The 15677-nt window shown below is 37.7% G+C and overlaps 1 protein-coding gene across 1 annotated transcript; it reads right to left on the bottom strand.

Annotated features, from left to right (window-relative positions):
* Positions 1-1983: 1983 nt before the first annotated feature.
* On the bottom strand, positions 1984-3932 carry LOC137714667 (protein DETOXIFICATION 51-like). The gene has a single exon (XM_068453823.1). It carries the CDS (start codon positions 3726-3728, stop codon positions 2148-2150), a length of 1581 nt encoding a protein of 526 aa, XP_068309924.1. The 5' UTR covers positions 3729-3932; the 3' UTR covers positions 1984-2147.
* Between the last annotated feature and the right edge of the window lie 11745 nt (positions 3933-15677).

The raw sequence follows: 15677 nt of genomic DNA, 5'->3' as shown, positions 1-15677 counted from the left end.
TAAAACTCTATGAATGAAGTCGTCCAGATTCCTCCCTTATGTGAGCAAGCATAATTGCGAATATTTGTGAGAGTAAAAACTGAAAACATAACTTAATGGTATTTGGATTTTGGATCCGAATGGGAAACGATATTCTATATATACTAGTTTGATTTGCTAGGAAGAGAATTCGAGAAGTCAGTAGATTATTGTGACCAACTATTTTAACTCACATATGAACGTAACAATAATTTTTTTTTTTTATAATTAAGTTAATTCAAGGTTAAGAATTTTATACTTTGATGTATGATCCAAAAAAATCTTAAATATATTTTGTAAATGATAATTTGACAGTAGAATAGTTGAAAATGACCGAATATTATTTTAGCAGCTGCTTAATAGCTATTTAGTTTCTATTTTTTATTTTAACGTTTTTCTGAAACCAAAAAATTGTTTTAAAAAATGAAATTCCAAACCCAAATTTGAAAGCTACTTTTTTAATTTTTAAAATTTTGGCTTGATTTTTGTTTTCATTTTTTTGTTTTTTTCCGAAAACTAACAACTCAAAGTAGTAATTATTAGACGAGACGAGTCTTTAGTTAGGGAAAAAAAAATTAAAATTAAAAGTTAAAACTAAAAAACTTAATGATTATTGAACGGACAATAACTAAAACAAAAACATTTGTCTTTGAGTATGATTATGTGCATGCATTGCTTTCATCTTATTTTTTGAGCATGCATGTTTCTTCACCAAATAGATTACTACTACCTTTCACTACCGAGAGAAACACTGAAAGAGACTTACTGAAAATGAGTTATTATTATGACGGTATCTCGTATTTCTATATAATGAATTTTTATACATTTTAATTTTCTTAAGTACCAATACATCATTTTAAGATACCGTTGTAATAACACCTGAGTTGCGTCAAAGATGCTCTCTCACCATTGACCGCGCATACTCTGATCGATCAAAACTAGCATGAGTGGGCAACATATAATATCCAACTATGATGAATAATATCCACCTTAAATGTTATTGTTGGGGGATTTACAACTTGGGGACCAACGTGAAAGAAAACGATAAGATAAAACGTCCATTTACAAAACATTGTTTGGACAACCCACTGCCACGTGTTACAATCTCATTCGACTCTAATCGGATACTTTCGTTAGGCCTCGTCCACCCAACAATAGCTCATGAAAGGAAAAGATCAAACATGTCCGAATTTCTGAGACATTTCCTATTTGCACAAAACACTTGCCAGTTTCACTGTACTAAGCCCTTGTCTCTGTCAAAATATCATTTCAAATTTGATTAAATTTAAAAGTAAAAACACTGAATGAATCGCTATTTACAGTCACCACACAAAACACTCGAGTCACGAACAACTAAGAAACAAATTACTTTTTTTTTTTTTTTTTTAACAAAAAATAAAGAAACAAATTACTTTGGTTTAGATCAAATTCACTTGATTAATTCTGTAATCTTTATACGACGTAATATATCAAACTACTATTGAAAGATTGGCTTTTTTTTTACAGAAGCTATGGAATATGTTATTGCCAAGAACTTCATGTACAAAAAGTGTTAGATGAATACATTTTTTACGACGATCAATTTTTTAATTTAAAGATAATTAGCACATAATTCAAATAATTTTAAATCCCTTTACAGCCGCTAAAAGAGACCACTAAACCCAAAAATCTGGGCGCATATCTGTCACAAAGACGTCAAACGTGACATATCTAAATTGAGAGACTATTATGCTCAAGCAGCTCAACTGATCCGACATATATGTGCAAATTAGTCAGATATTTAGGGTTTGAAAGTCTAAAATTTATGTGGAAAGCTGTAAAGCAGGATACTCCAGCATTTTCTTGGATGAATTATTTGTAGATAAATTATTTATATGAATAATTTATTAATCAAACCAAAGTCACTTATTGTGAATGAGTCCGTGCAAAATATAAAGCAAAATCCACTAAGCATCCACAGATAAATAAGAGAGAACAAAATTGTAGAATTATTTTATTTTACGCAAATCCCAATCTCTAGCCCAAAAAATTAATAACAATATAATTCACAGACAAAAAAAAAGAAAGAAAGAAATAATTATATAAAAAAAACTGGTGGAAAACATTACATCTAATCTGGAATTTTTGGATTATCGAGAAGAAGGCACCGTAATAACAATCAACGGCTGCTGTTCCTCAACAACCTTACAATCAGGTACTGTGATTTCACTACCGGCGCACGTTAGCGACTGGGCCCTCTTAGCTTGAAGATCCCAGTCTGTGGTCCCAACCACATACAACATCAGCCCAGCACAACAAACCTGGGCTGACAGCAACCCGATCCATAATCCGCAAAACCCGATTCCTACCCAGAACCCGAGTCCCACGGCCATGGGCATGCCCACGAGATAGAATGCGCTGAGGTTCACGTTAGCCGCGGTGGACGGACGTGCGCTGCCTCTGAGGACCCCACAACCCACTGTCTGCGGGCAGTTGCCAAGCTCGCACAGGCCTAGGATCGGCAGCGCCGCCGACGTCAGCCGCACGATCTCCGCGTCGCTGGTGAACATCCGAGCCCAGCTCCCCCGCATCCCAGACGCGAAACTCGTCGCGGATAGGCCCATCAAGAACGCAATCATGACCGCCACCGCAGAGGATAACTTTGCCTTGTGCGGTCGGTTCGCCCCGAGCTCGTTCCCGACCCGCGTCGAGACCGCGAAGCTCAAGGAGGACGGGAACGCGTATATCAGCGACGTCGTTTGGATGAGCACGCCCATCGAGGCGACGGTTGCTCTGGGGTCCACGAGGAGCCCACACAGGACGATCATGATCTCATACCACCACCACTCCAAGCACACGGAAACGCAGCTCGGTGCTGCCAGCCGAAGCAGTGGCTTCCAACCTGTCAGGCACTCGCGGCTCGGCTTCGTCCACGTTGGCTCGTGGATCCCTGTGGCCCACACGTACGACACGAGGGCCAGTAAAACAAATAGATTGGAAGCGGCGGAAGCCGCCGCGACTCCGGCCACGCCGAGCTGGAGCCGAGTGACTAACAGGAGGTTCATCGGGAGGTGGAAGAGCGCGCCGGCGAGGGATGCTAACGTGAGCGGGTGGGTGATTCCCTGCGCGCGAAGGTATATGCGGATTGGGTGAATGAGGGAGTTTGTGAAGAGGTCAGGGAGGGAGAAGATGAGATAGGTGTGGGCCACGGCGGTGATATCTGGGTCCTGGCGGAGGTACAAGAGGATTACTGACATGCTGACCCAGAAGAGCGAAATGGGCAGCGATGCGAGGGTGAGGAAGATGACGGAGCGGTGGAGGGTCAAGGAGAGGAGCTTCGGACGTTGGGCACCGAAGGCTTGGGAACAGAGAGGTTCCATGCCCAGGGCTAGTCCGGAGAGGACGGAGTAGCCGGTGATGTTAGCGAATGCGATGGCGAGGGATCCAGCGGCGAGCTCGAGGTCGCCGAGGTGGCCAAGGAAGAGCATCGAGACGACCGAGCGGGAGTAGAGAATGAGGGCGGTGAGGAGGATTGGGAAGGCCAGCAGAAACAGAGACTTGGTCTCGGCGACTATGTCCGAAACAGCAAGTGAACTTGTGAAATGTGGCAGCGGAGGCGGCTTTGGAGCTTCTGGTAAGGATAAGAAGTCTAGGAACAAGTGGGGCTGCGGCGGCTGATGGTGATGATGCTCTGTTTTCGTGGCTGTGGATGAAGGGTTTGGATTACACATGATTGTTTGATGAACAAGAACAGAGAACTGCAACTACGGAAAAACAAAGAAATGTATTTGTTTCGTTTGTATGCGATGACCGATTGTTTCTGTTTTTGAACGATTCTCTGTTTTTTAGAGAGAAAAGGAGAGAGGATAGAGAAGGAGATACTCCCGTAGAGAGCACTCTAATGACTTCAAATTGAGTGGGGATGGATAGATGGATGATGGGTTGGTTTTTTGGGGGTAGATGTAAGGGATGTACAAGTATAAATAGAGGTGTGATGAGGAGGGGTGTTTCCGTCTTTCTCATTTGCCTTTGAACTTTGTTTATCTTTATGCTCTTAAGAGCTCTTCGGGTTTAAGCTACTAACCGGTTAATGCTTAGGCGTTTTTACTGTTTCGTGAAAGGCTTATAACTCTCTAAGTTTCATTAACTCCAAAACTAATCACAATTCTTTTTTTTTAATTATTTAGGGGGAGAGTGTGGTAATACTTGCTTAGGGTTTAGTAGTTTATGTAGTTTGAAGAAAGAGACGTCAGATTGTCAGAAGGCAAGGCAGGGCAGACTCAGCAGAGGATTCAATTTCCAATAAGTGAAATTTTTAAAGTGGGAGATAGTTGTGGAGGATGATGATATTCGTCACCGCGTCCGTCTCTGCTGCTCGCAGTCTGACTGTTTGAGTTCTGGCATTTACCTACGTGCATGAGTACTTGTATAATGTGCTTTTCTTCAAATGCCAGTGATTCGAGCACACTCCCCTCTTCTCACGGGCGCCCAAGGATATGCAATGCCAATATAATGCAACCAAGAAAGGAACTTTTGTGTATATATATATCCTCCCCACACTCCACATCTATTAACTTCAATTTTTGAAAACGTATCAAAAGTTTGAATATTTGTCAAAGTTAAATGACTTAAAATAGAAACTAGAAAATTACTGTTGACAAAAAAAAAAAAAAAAAAAAAAAAACTAGAAAACTACAAATATTTCGTTAAAAGTTTAAGGATAATACTTGCATCTCTCTATCTCGCATGCACAATCCCCCTATGTGGGACTCTAGTTTGTGAACACTATGCCTTGACCGAATAAAATCAACTATCTGAACCATTCAATTTGATAATATTCGTTCGATGATTACTTCTATAAAAAAATCATTCAAATTGGACATCGTTTAATCATCCGAACACATCAAATAAATGGAAGGTTCATCATGAGTTTATTACTTGGAACCTACGTCATCGATTTGTTTTATATATTTAAATGATTAAATGATTCCCGATTGAAATAATTTTTTGTAAAGGTGATCTTTAAATAAAGATTACAAAATTGAATGGTTCCGTTATGAAATTTGTCCGATCCAGATACGTTATTCATAAAAGGAAAATGAGCTCATCTCCAAGAGGAAACACAATAGTATCCAAGGTTTAATAAAGCCATAATTAAGTTAATCAGGTAGTAGTCAACCTAGATATCATAGTGGTCATGAGAGCCTTGATTGGAAGCACAAGCTTCTTGGAAATTGTCATGCATAGTGTCTAACAACATCTCTTGCCGCATTTTTTGAGGCACATAAATTGCGAGCTGTTTGTTGGTGCGTTGATTTTGATTGAGTGTCAATTAATCCTCTTGGATCAAAAGTCATAGGAGGAGTGAGACGTGAGGTCACTCTCACTGGCAGTTGCACTACTTGGAGTCTCGATCCTATGAACTCTATGGATTCTCAGTTGAATTTTCTGCAGCAAACAAAAAAGAAAAATTAATACATGGATAAATGGAGTCATATATCGAGAGTAGGATGGCAGAAGAGAGGAGGGGGAGAGGAAATGGGGGTATTGGCCGGTGTGTGGGCCTTGTGGCCGTTTGAATGATCTGATTGGGCGACTGTAATTTCTGAATTGGACACGAAAGATGGTCAGGGCTATAAACGTCAGCAAAACTTCATTGTACTGCCAAAACTGCAGCCGATGGACGACGTTGCTCCTCCAAAGTCTTATCTCAGGTCACTGCTCCTCATAAGTTAAAAAGAGCTATGTTAGCAACAAACGTCTACGCGTGTGAATTGTTGTCAACCGTTTAACTTATTTCAATTTACTCATGGGATATTGCTCTACTTTAAAATGATCATCATACCTTTAGCTTTAGGTATATAATTACCACTCTCGATATTGAAAAAGAAGATTTGTCCAAGTTACTAATAGTTTAGTCACTTCATTAACTATTTTGATGAGAAAGAAGACCCTGACCTAAAAGGGTCATTCTCTTATCAGTACTACTGATTCAGTGGCTATATTGTCAGGTTTTCTTGTAGTGTTGCAAGACTGCAGATATGATCGATAGTCTAGTGGCATGTGAATTAATTAATGAGTTGCTTACTAAATAAAGAATATATATATATATATATATTGTTGATGGTACTGCACAAATTCAAAACAAAGAATGAGGTTACCAGGAAAACAAATACCCCAGTCTTCTCTTGGGTTGAGTTGCGAACAATGTTGCTTTCTTTAAAAAGTTTCGCGGCTCTGCCCAAGTTGTGCAAGCAGTCAAAAGTACTACAACGTCCCCAGGATAAAACAGCCTGGAAAACGCGTCTATATAGACCTTCCTTTGCACTAAGGAAGATCCAAAGCTTTCACCACTCTTATACTCAAAGTTCTTCTAGCTAGCTTTTCTTAGTTTTTCTTAGTGTGGTTTACGTAGCAGAAAACCCTAGTATTTATACACAATTGCAAGACTTTAACGTTGAAGTAGTTGAGCAGATCATGCTCACAAAATCCAGCCACAAAACAAGGGAGTAAAGCCACTATGTTGAGAAAGAATAGGTCTCCCAAATCAAAATAAAACCTTGCAGTTTAAGAAAAGATTTTCTCCCTAAAAATAGGAAACCAAAGTTAATAAAAAAACTAACTCTAATAAATTTAAATAAACATAAAATCCCAACAATCCCCCACTTAGTTATTTAAAGCTTGATCCTTGAGTATATCATCATAGAGTTGTGCATAAATGATGGTGTTATGTAACTTGAACCATTACATAGTGCCTAAGCTTCAAATCAACATGAGTAACACTTAGTTTTGGACTCAAACTTTGATAACAAAGCACACACAACCTTTCTTAGGTGAAGCTCGAAGCCAGCACGATTTGGCCATGTGCTTGTATCCCAGTTTAGTGATAGTGCTAGAAGTTAGCCCCATAACTTCATAGTAGGCGGCCTCACCTTCACCATCACAAAGGTGAAACTATCAAAGATACTTCTATAGCGAGGTATCCCACTCAACTAGAGTATAGTTTTCATTAAGAGTATTATAACTCATCACACATATGCTACATGAGTTCATGCCTCCACTCGAGTCTAACGATAACTTCTGTAATAAGTATGGCATGAATCCATATCACTCCATGACTTGTTATTACCTATTGAACCAATTTCTTGGAATCTCTAGCCCAGAGGTTAAGTTATCATCACAAGTGACTCAACTTAACAAGGGCTTTAACCCCATTCCATTGGAGATTTTCCAAACTTTCTCTCATGCTAATCCTTTCGTCAAAGGACCAGCCAGGTTATCTTCACACCTTTGTCTATTATGACAGTTTTTGTGGAAAGAAACCCTCTCATTGTGCTATGCTTTCGACGAATTTGTCATCTCTTCCTATTATAATATCGATTTTCAACCTTTGCCATCGTTGATGTGCTATCACATTGAATAAGCACTGCAGGAGTGGTTTTTCCCACAAAGGAATATCATATAAGAGATCTCTCAACCATTCTGCTTCTTCATTAGCTGTTGCTAGTGCTATTATTTCATATTCCATCGTTGACTGAGCAAGAATGGTTTGTTTCTTAGACTCGAGTGGAGGCATGAAATCCTGTAGCATATGGATTGACTGAAAGAGTATGCCAGTCAGTGTCGCTATATCCTTCACTATACTTATTACATACTCTTAAGGTATCTGATTACCCTTTCAATAGCACGCCAGTGCTCAACACTTGGATTGCTCGTGAACCTGCACAAGACCCCCATTGCATAGGCTATGCCTGGCCTAGTGCAATCAGTTGCATACCTTAGACTTCCGATGATGCTTGCATATTCAGTTTGTCTAACACTGTCTCCAGTGTTCTTGAATAATTTCACACTAGGATCATATAGTGTACATGCAGGCTTACAATCAAAATAACTAATTTTTTTTCAAAATTTCTCCATGTAATGTGATCGATCTAAAGAAAACCCTTTCTCAGTTTTATTAACCTTAATACCAAGAATAACACTTGCCTCTCCTAAGTCCTTCATGTCAAAATTAACACATAACAGTGACTTGACTTCATTTACCACATGATTGTTACAGCCAAAGATAAGCATGTCATCAACATATAAGCAAATTATAATGCACAGATTATTCATAGATTTGACATACATGCATTTATCACTTTCATTAATTTTGAAACCATTATTTATGAGTAAACTATCAAACTTAGCATGCCATTGTTTTGGTGCTTGTTTTAAGTCATACAGTGACTTGTCTAATTTACAAACCTTATGCTCTTGGCTAGTTATTATAAAGCCATCAGGTTGATCCATATAAATCTTTTCCTCTAACTCTCCATTAAAAAATAAAAAAAATAGTTGTAACGTCCATTTGATGCACAACTAAATCAAATAATAAGCTAATATAAACAAAACACGTATGGAAGTAATTCTAGTAACTGGTGAGAATGAATCAAAGAAATCAACATTCTCTTCTTGTCTAAACCGTTTAGCTACTAACATGGCTTTAAACTTGTCCACATTTCTATAAGCTTTTAGCTTCTTATTTAGTATCCATTTGCACCCAATGGTCTTGCATCCAGGGGGAAGATCGACCAAGTGCCAGGTTCCGTTGGATTCCAATGAATCCATTTCATCGTTTATGGCTTCTTGCCATGAATCTGCATCCAGAGAAGTTAAGGCTTCTTGGCGTGTTTTAGGATATTCTTCCAGCGTGTAAGCTTGGAAGTCAGTCCCGAAATCTTTGGCCACTTTGGGTCTCTTAATCTTTCTTGGTTCAACGCTAGTTTCAACTGAATCATTAAGAGCATGGTTGATCATTCCAGACAACCCAAAATTAGTGGAGGTTGAACCCTTACTATTGCTTGGCTTAAAAGGAAATTTATCTATTAAAAAAAAAAAAAAGTCAGCATCATTTGATTCAATAATCACATGATTTTTCAAGTCATATAACCTATATCCTTTACTATTCAATGCATAGCCAATAAAACACATTCAAAAGCCCTACTTGCTAACTTTGATCTCTTAATGTCAAGTTTGCGTACATACGCTAAACAACCCCATGTTCATACGTAGGACACATTAGGTTTCTTATTCTTCCAAATTTCATATGGTGGAGTTTTTGTTTTTGAAGAAGGAACCCTATTGAGAACATAACAGACAGTTAATAAGATTTCACCCCACCAATATGAAGCATTGCCAGAATTAAGAAGCACATCCACTGTTAATTCACAAAGTGTATTATTTTTTCTTTCGGCCTTACCATTCATCCATGGAGTATAAGGTGCAATTGTTTCATGTATTATACCTAGGTTTTTACAGTGTTCATTGAAAGCCCCAAATTCATATTCGTCCCCTATCATTACGTAACCTTTTTATTCTTTTATTGAACTGATTCTTTATTTCAGCTAAGAATAGTTTGAACATGTCAAAAGCTTCACTCTTATTTTTCATCAGGTAAACATAACAATAATTAGAGTGATCATCTATAAAAGTAATGAAATACCGTTTCCCATTTCTAGGAATTACCCCATCAAATTCACAAATATCAGTGTGGATTAGTTCAAGTAATTCAGTCTCTAATTACTGATTTGTGTGGAGCTCTAGTGACCTTAGCTTGACTGCAGAATTCACACTTTTCAAATTTGTTTCAAAAGTTTCTTATTTACGTGACAGTGTCTAGCGTGCCAAACACTAAAGGAACAAAGCATATAAGCTGAAGCAACATTTTATTCATAACATCAACATTTAACTTAAACATGTCATCAATAGCATACCTTTCCCCCACAAAGACACCATTCTTTGTGAGAGTATACAAATCAGCCCTAATTGATAAGGTAACCAGAAACCAAATTTTTCCTGATCTTTAGAACGTGCAACACCTCATGCAATATTACTGTTTTTCCTAAGGTGAACTTGAGCTCAACATCCCCGACTCCAGCAACATTAGTTGAGTGAGAGTCACCTAACAAAACCCTTTTGTCTTCAGCTTCAGTGTTGGACTTAAAAAGCCCACGATCATAGTAGACATATCGTGTAGTACCAGTGTCTACCCACCACCTCTCGGATCCATCAACTAGGTTGATCTCAAACATCATTGTAATGAGTTGACCCTCAATAAGGTTGGCTTAAGGAGCAACTGCAAACTTCTTTGCTCCAACTTCTTCAGTATCATACTTCTTTTGGAGAGCATCCCACAGTTCCTTAGCAGAATTACAAGAAGAATAGTAGTCATAGAGATCATCACATAAGCTATTTAATATGTAGTTTTTGCACATAAAGTCATTTTTAGTCCAGGTTTGAAACAATTTAAATTGTTCAACCGTTGGATGTTCATGTAGTTGTGGCATCTCAGAGGTGCAGTTTGAGGGAATTTTCTTGGTGGTCAGGAAAAACAACATCTTTTGCCTCCAACATTTGAAGCGAAGTCCTTCAAACTTGGTAGGTTTGTTCAAATCAACGACAAAGGGATTGATTTTAGTGTCCATGGCAGATAAGTAACGTCTTAAAAATGTTTATGCTACTGCACAAATTCAAAACAAAGAACGAGGATACCAGGAAAACAAATATTGCAGACTTTTCTTGGGTTGAGTCGCGAACAATGTTGTCTTCTTTAAGACGTTTCACGGCTCTGCCCAAATTGTGCAAGCAGTTAAAAATACCACGATGTCTCCAGGATAAAACAGCCCTGAAAACACCTCTATATAGGCCTTCCTTTAATGTGACAACCCGTCCCGGAATTTACGGAACAAAATGGTCAATTGGTAATTTCACTTGGGTTGTGGGTTTTTTTTGTTTAAAATATTATTTTTGGGTCTTATTTGGTGTGCCCAAGTGGTACCCACCTTTGATTTTGTCCCCCCAACCCAACTTCTCATTCTCTCCCCTTCTCGTGCACACCATCTCTCTCTATCTTTCTCGAATCCTTCAGCTCTCTTTCCCTTGAGCAACTACATACACACACACACACACCAACTCCCTCTGGGACTTCCCTAACCTCTCTTGTACCCCTCCCTCCTCTGCGCATGACAACTCTAGAATCTGGACACCCCAAGGACCGGTACAAATGCATGAGGGAGCTCTGGCGGGTCTCCATCACCCTCGACATGGGTAGGTCTCGAAAAACACTCAAAAGCTTTCCATTTTGGTTCCTATATTTCACTTCTAATCGTATGTATGTATTATGGATGTTGAAACATCGAGAAATCACCTCGAATGAACTAAACACAGTTTCCGACGAGTACCCGCGGCTTACATGGCGTTTTTCGGCTAACTTCGGCCACCACACGCCTTGAAATTGGTATAGATCTCTTCCTCTTCCCCCTGGACTTCATTTTGGTATATTGCATGACTATTTTTAGTTGAGTTTTGGGGTTGAACAAAGCTTGAGAAGTTCCGGCTTTCTTCCTCGTCGAAACCGGGTTAAACCCAACTCGGGAACACTAGTCTAGCCCAAAGAATTAGGCCATGGAAGCCGACCCAATTAACTAGCCCAACCCATTAACTCAAGAAACTAAACCAGGCCCTTGGGCCGTACAACCCAGACCCACTTTTTAATTTAGCCCAAGCCCAAGAACCCTTGAACCCAAAATCTAGGCCCAGCCCACACCCAGGCCCGACCCGTTAATCGGCCTTTGACCCAGCCCAGTTGACCAGACGGAATATTTCTAGAATATTCCTAGAATATTAGAATATTCTTGTGTTGACTTTTTATTACTTTTTTGAAATTTACCTGGGACCCTTCTTAGGGTAATTCAATGTCCTAAATCCGTTTTTTACGTTCGTTTTCCCCAATTCAATCATTTTAATAGAGTTTTATTAATTGGACCCTTTATGTGCTTAGGGGCAATTATTTGTGGTGTTTCGGTCTTGGCTAATTTGCGTGGCTCTTCGGTAGCGAAGTATCTGTGTGTGGACCCCTTCTAAAATGCATGTTTTAATAGAAACATGATTTTAATGATTACATTTATGAGATTTTATACTTACTGAGAATATTTTGGAATACCATATTTTATCGAAATGATGTTCTGTGTGGTATATAATGGATGACTATATACTATTTATGAACATGCTTTTACACAATTCTTTATAGTATATATGATTATGATGAATGACTATATGCTATGAAGATGTTTTGAGATATATGTATCTATGTTTGGAAAGACTGTTCAATGATTTTGTGCATATCTAGTGGTCACTTTTTTGCCTACGGACGAGGGAGATATATGGCTTAGGGAGACATATGTAGATGGCTTCGGGCCAAGAGATATATGCACTGGCTTCGGGCCGAGAAATGTAGTGCTTACGGGCGACTTGATACAACTAGTTAGCACACTATATAAGAGATGTGTTTTATGAAGGTTTTATGGCATACTAGGGTTTTTGGAAAAACCTATTACATATTATGCTATTGAATTTTCATAAAACTTTGGGGGTTAGTATGTTGATAACTGTTTCAGTATTATATATATATATCAACTTGGTCAACTCATGTTTGTTTTGTGTCCCCTCAGGACTTAGAATCGAGACGTATAATCCCGGCGTCAAGGCACTTCTGCATCAACATCTTCGAGTCCTCTCGGTGTAGCACCCATCATTTGTCCGTTCAATTTTATATTATTCATTTTTAGTGTTCTAGATTAGTTGTATACTCGAAACACATTCCTTAATTGCATAATCATTGTATTTATTATTTCTCATGCATCTTAATATGGCTTCGTCACCTTCGGTTGTTAGCCAGCACGTGCCTACCCTGGTATTCGAGGAATATCAGGGTCGGACCTGTCATTTGCACTAAGGAAGATCCAAAGCTTTCACCACTCTTATACTCAAAGTTCTTCTAGTTTTTCTTAGTGTGTTTTACGTAGCAGAAAACCCTAGTATTTATACATAGTTGCAAGACTTTAACGTTGAAGTAGTTGAGTAGATCACGCTCACAAAATAAGGGAGTAAAGCCACTTTGTTGAGAAATAATATGTCACATCCCAGACCGGCTCCGCTGTACACGATATTGTCCACTTTAGGCTTACCATTCTCTCACGGTTTTGTTTCTGGGAACTCACGAACAACTTCCTAGTGGGTCACCCATCCTGAGATTGCTCTCGCCCAAACTCGCTTAACTTCGGAGTTCCGATGGAATCCGAAGCCAATGAATTTCCAAAAGGCCTCGTGCTATATGGAGGTAGACATGTACATATAAGGCACATCATCCTCTCTCCGTTGGTCGATGTGGGATGTTACAGAATAGGTCTCCCAAATCAAAATAAAACCTTGCAGTTTAAGAAGAGATTTTCTCCATAAAAATAGGAAACCAAAGTTAATAAAAATAAAAAAAAACTAACTCTAATAAATTTAAATAAACATAAAATCCCAACAATATATATATATATGTATATGTATATGTATATGTATGAATATATAAGCATATAGTTACAAGCTAGGCCAAAGGGTTTGTGAGGTTTGTGAGGTTGAAAGTCAAATTATACGTGCGTGATGGTCCTGGTGGATGGGGGCCGGGAGACGTAGCACATAAGCGCCTCGCTGGGTTTCCATAAACGTATACAGACGGAAGGAAAGAGACAGAGACGCCTTCAATGATCAATGACCAAAAGTGCATGCATTGTTATTGCTATATATATTAATTTACTTTAACTTCCAAAAAATAAATGCATGTTACCTCTGTGTTGTGCATGCAACTCTCTCTCTCTCTCTCTCTCTCTCTCTCACTCTCTGTGCAACTTTCACTCACTGTCTTGTTGAGTTGGGCGCGATTGACTAGCGTATTGTCTTTTTCCACGAATGCATTTGCGTTTTGCATGCAACTCTCTCTCTGTCTCTCTCTCTCTGCAGCTTTCACTCACTGTCTTGTTGAGTTGGGCGCGATTGACTAACGTATTGTCTTTTTCCACGAACACATTTGCGTTTATGTTTATTAATAAATCTTGAAGATATATAGGTATATATATCAGGCCATTTATGAAAAAAAAAAAAAAAAAAAAAGGTGTGGGGTCTACTTTATATCGAACTTTAACGTTTCGAACCGTCTATTTTGTAAGTCTCAATTCATAGATCATCCTTGCAAAAATTCAATTCCATCTGAAACCATTTGCCTATTTAATTATCAAGATAAAATTTCATTGTTTTTTATAAAACAAAGTATTCTTTAATTTCTTTGAACTTAATTAGATGCATGTCTTAAACATTTCCGATTTGGCTAATATTGTGCAAGAATGATCTATGAGGTGCAAAGACCTAGCATTCGTGTCGTGTTTTCCGTGTTTGTGTCATTTTTGTGTCATATACTCGATATCTTAACGGGTCGTGTCATGTAACAGCCGTTAGAATAAACGGGTAAAATGACCAGACCTGAAATCAGCCCGATAATATTAACAGGTAATATGACCCGACCCGTTAACTGTTAAGGAAAATATATTTTAAACCAATAAATAATCAAATGAAAAATATAATACTAAATGAGTATATACTTACCATATTGTAACATCCAAAACATAAAAATGCATTTTTTTAAGTATATTTTTGCTTACCTAAATTGATTGCTCTAGCTTTTTTCTTTGCAAGAATCGTATTTGTATTGTCTATACTTTCGCTTCCAAGATCTCGTTCTGTTCCCTTTATAATCTCCACGGACTCCTCATCACTAAGGTTTACTGAATCTCAATCTCTAGCATCCATTGCTTCTAAAACAAAATGAGTATAGATTAATTAATAGCTTAATTAATTAAGTAAAGTCTTTAATAGTTTTTTAATTAATGTAGGAGTGCAAAAAATATATAAACGCTCGTAATGACAAGCTTTACAACTTTCATGAAGAGTTTAACTTCGAAATTCACCACTATAATCATATAAACATAGATCAAAATTTAACTGTTGATTGTTGTTTACATTTACACTTCATTGTTCTCATCAACAGTTTTTTCCGGATTTTCTTTTTTGAAAACATCTATTAGAGGATGTAGGAAGATGAACGGTTTAGATCGTTGATATTATATTCAGAGTTTTACGGTTAGTGAAAATATTGCTTGATGTTTATAAAGATTCTACAAACTATATGACATCGACTCATATTTCAGTTAACCGTAAATATCGAAACGTGATATCAAAGATTTGAACCGTTCATCTTCTTACATCCGCTAGATGATCATGTTTTCAAAAAAGAAAATTTAAAAAATGAAATTCAGTAAGAAGAATAAAGTGTAAATGACGATTAAATATAAATTTAAGGTTTATGGATTATTGTGTTAGATTTCGAAGTTGACCCATTCATGAAAGTTGTAAAGCTTGTCACTATGAGTGATTGCATTTTTTTTTTTTTTTTAACATTTTGTACACTTCTACAATAATTATTATTAATTTTGCCCTGAAATAAAAAATATTATTCATGAGGGTTTGGAGGATGTTAAAAATCTAAATGATAATGTAAGTGTAATCATTATCTACTCGTAGAGGAATAATGATGAATCACAAGTGTATATATATTCTTTCACATTTTTCATAGTTATATGTATGTCTTCTTAGTTCTTGCCTATACAAATACTATACTAGTTTATTTTAATTTTGGACAACATGTTAAGTAAAATTTATCCTAGTAATGATAATAAGGAACTCTCACAATAAAAATAAATTATGACTAAAACTTTTTTTTTAAATTTAAATTATATAGAATAATAATTGACACATCCTGA

Source organism: Pyrus communis, chromosome 1, assembly GCF_963583255.1.
Source record: "Pyrus communis chromosome 1, drPyrComm1.1, whole genome shotgun sequence".
Classification (NCBI taxonomy): domain Eukaryota; kingdom Viridiplantae; phylum Streptophyta; class Magnoliopsida; order Rosales; family Rosaceae; genus Pyrus; species Pyrus communis.
This window is presented reverse-complemented; position numbering and strand designations above follow the sequence as displayed.

What these genes read in the sequence shown, in the direction of transcription:
- LOC137714667 (XM_068453823.1), bottom strand. Translation starts at nt 3,728, where the DNA reads ATGTGTAATCCAAACCCTTCATCCACAGCCACGAAAACAGAGCATCAT.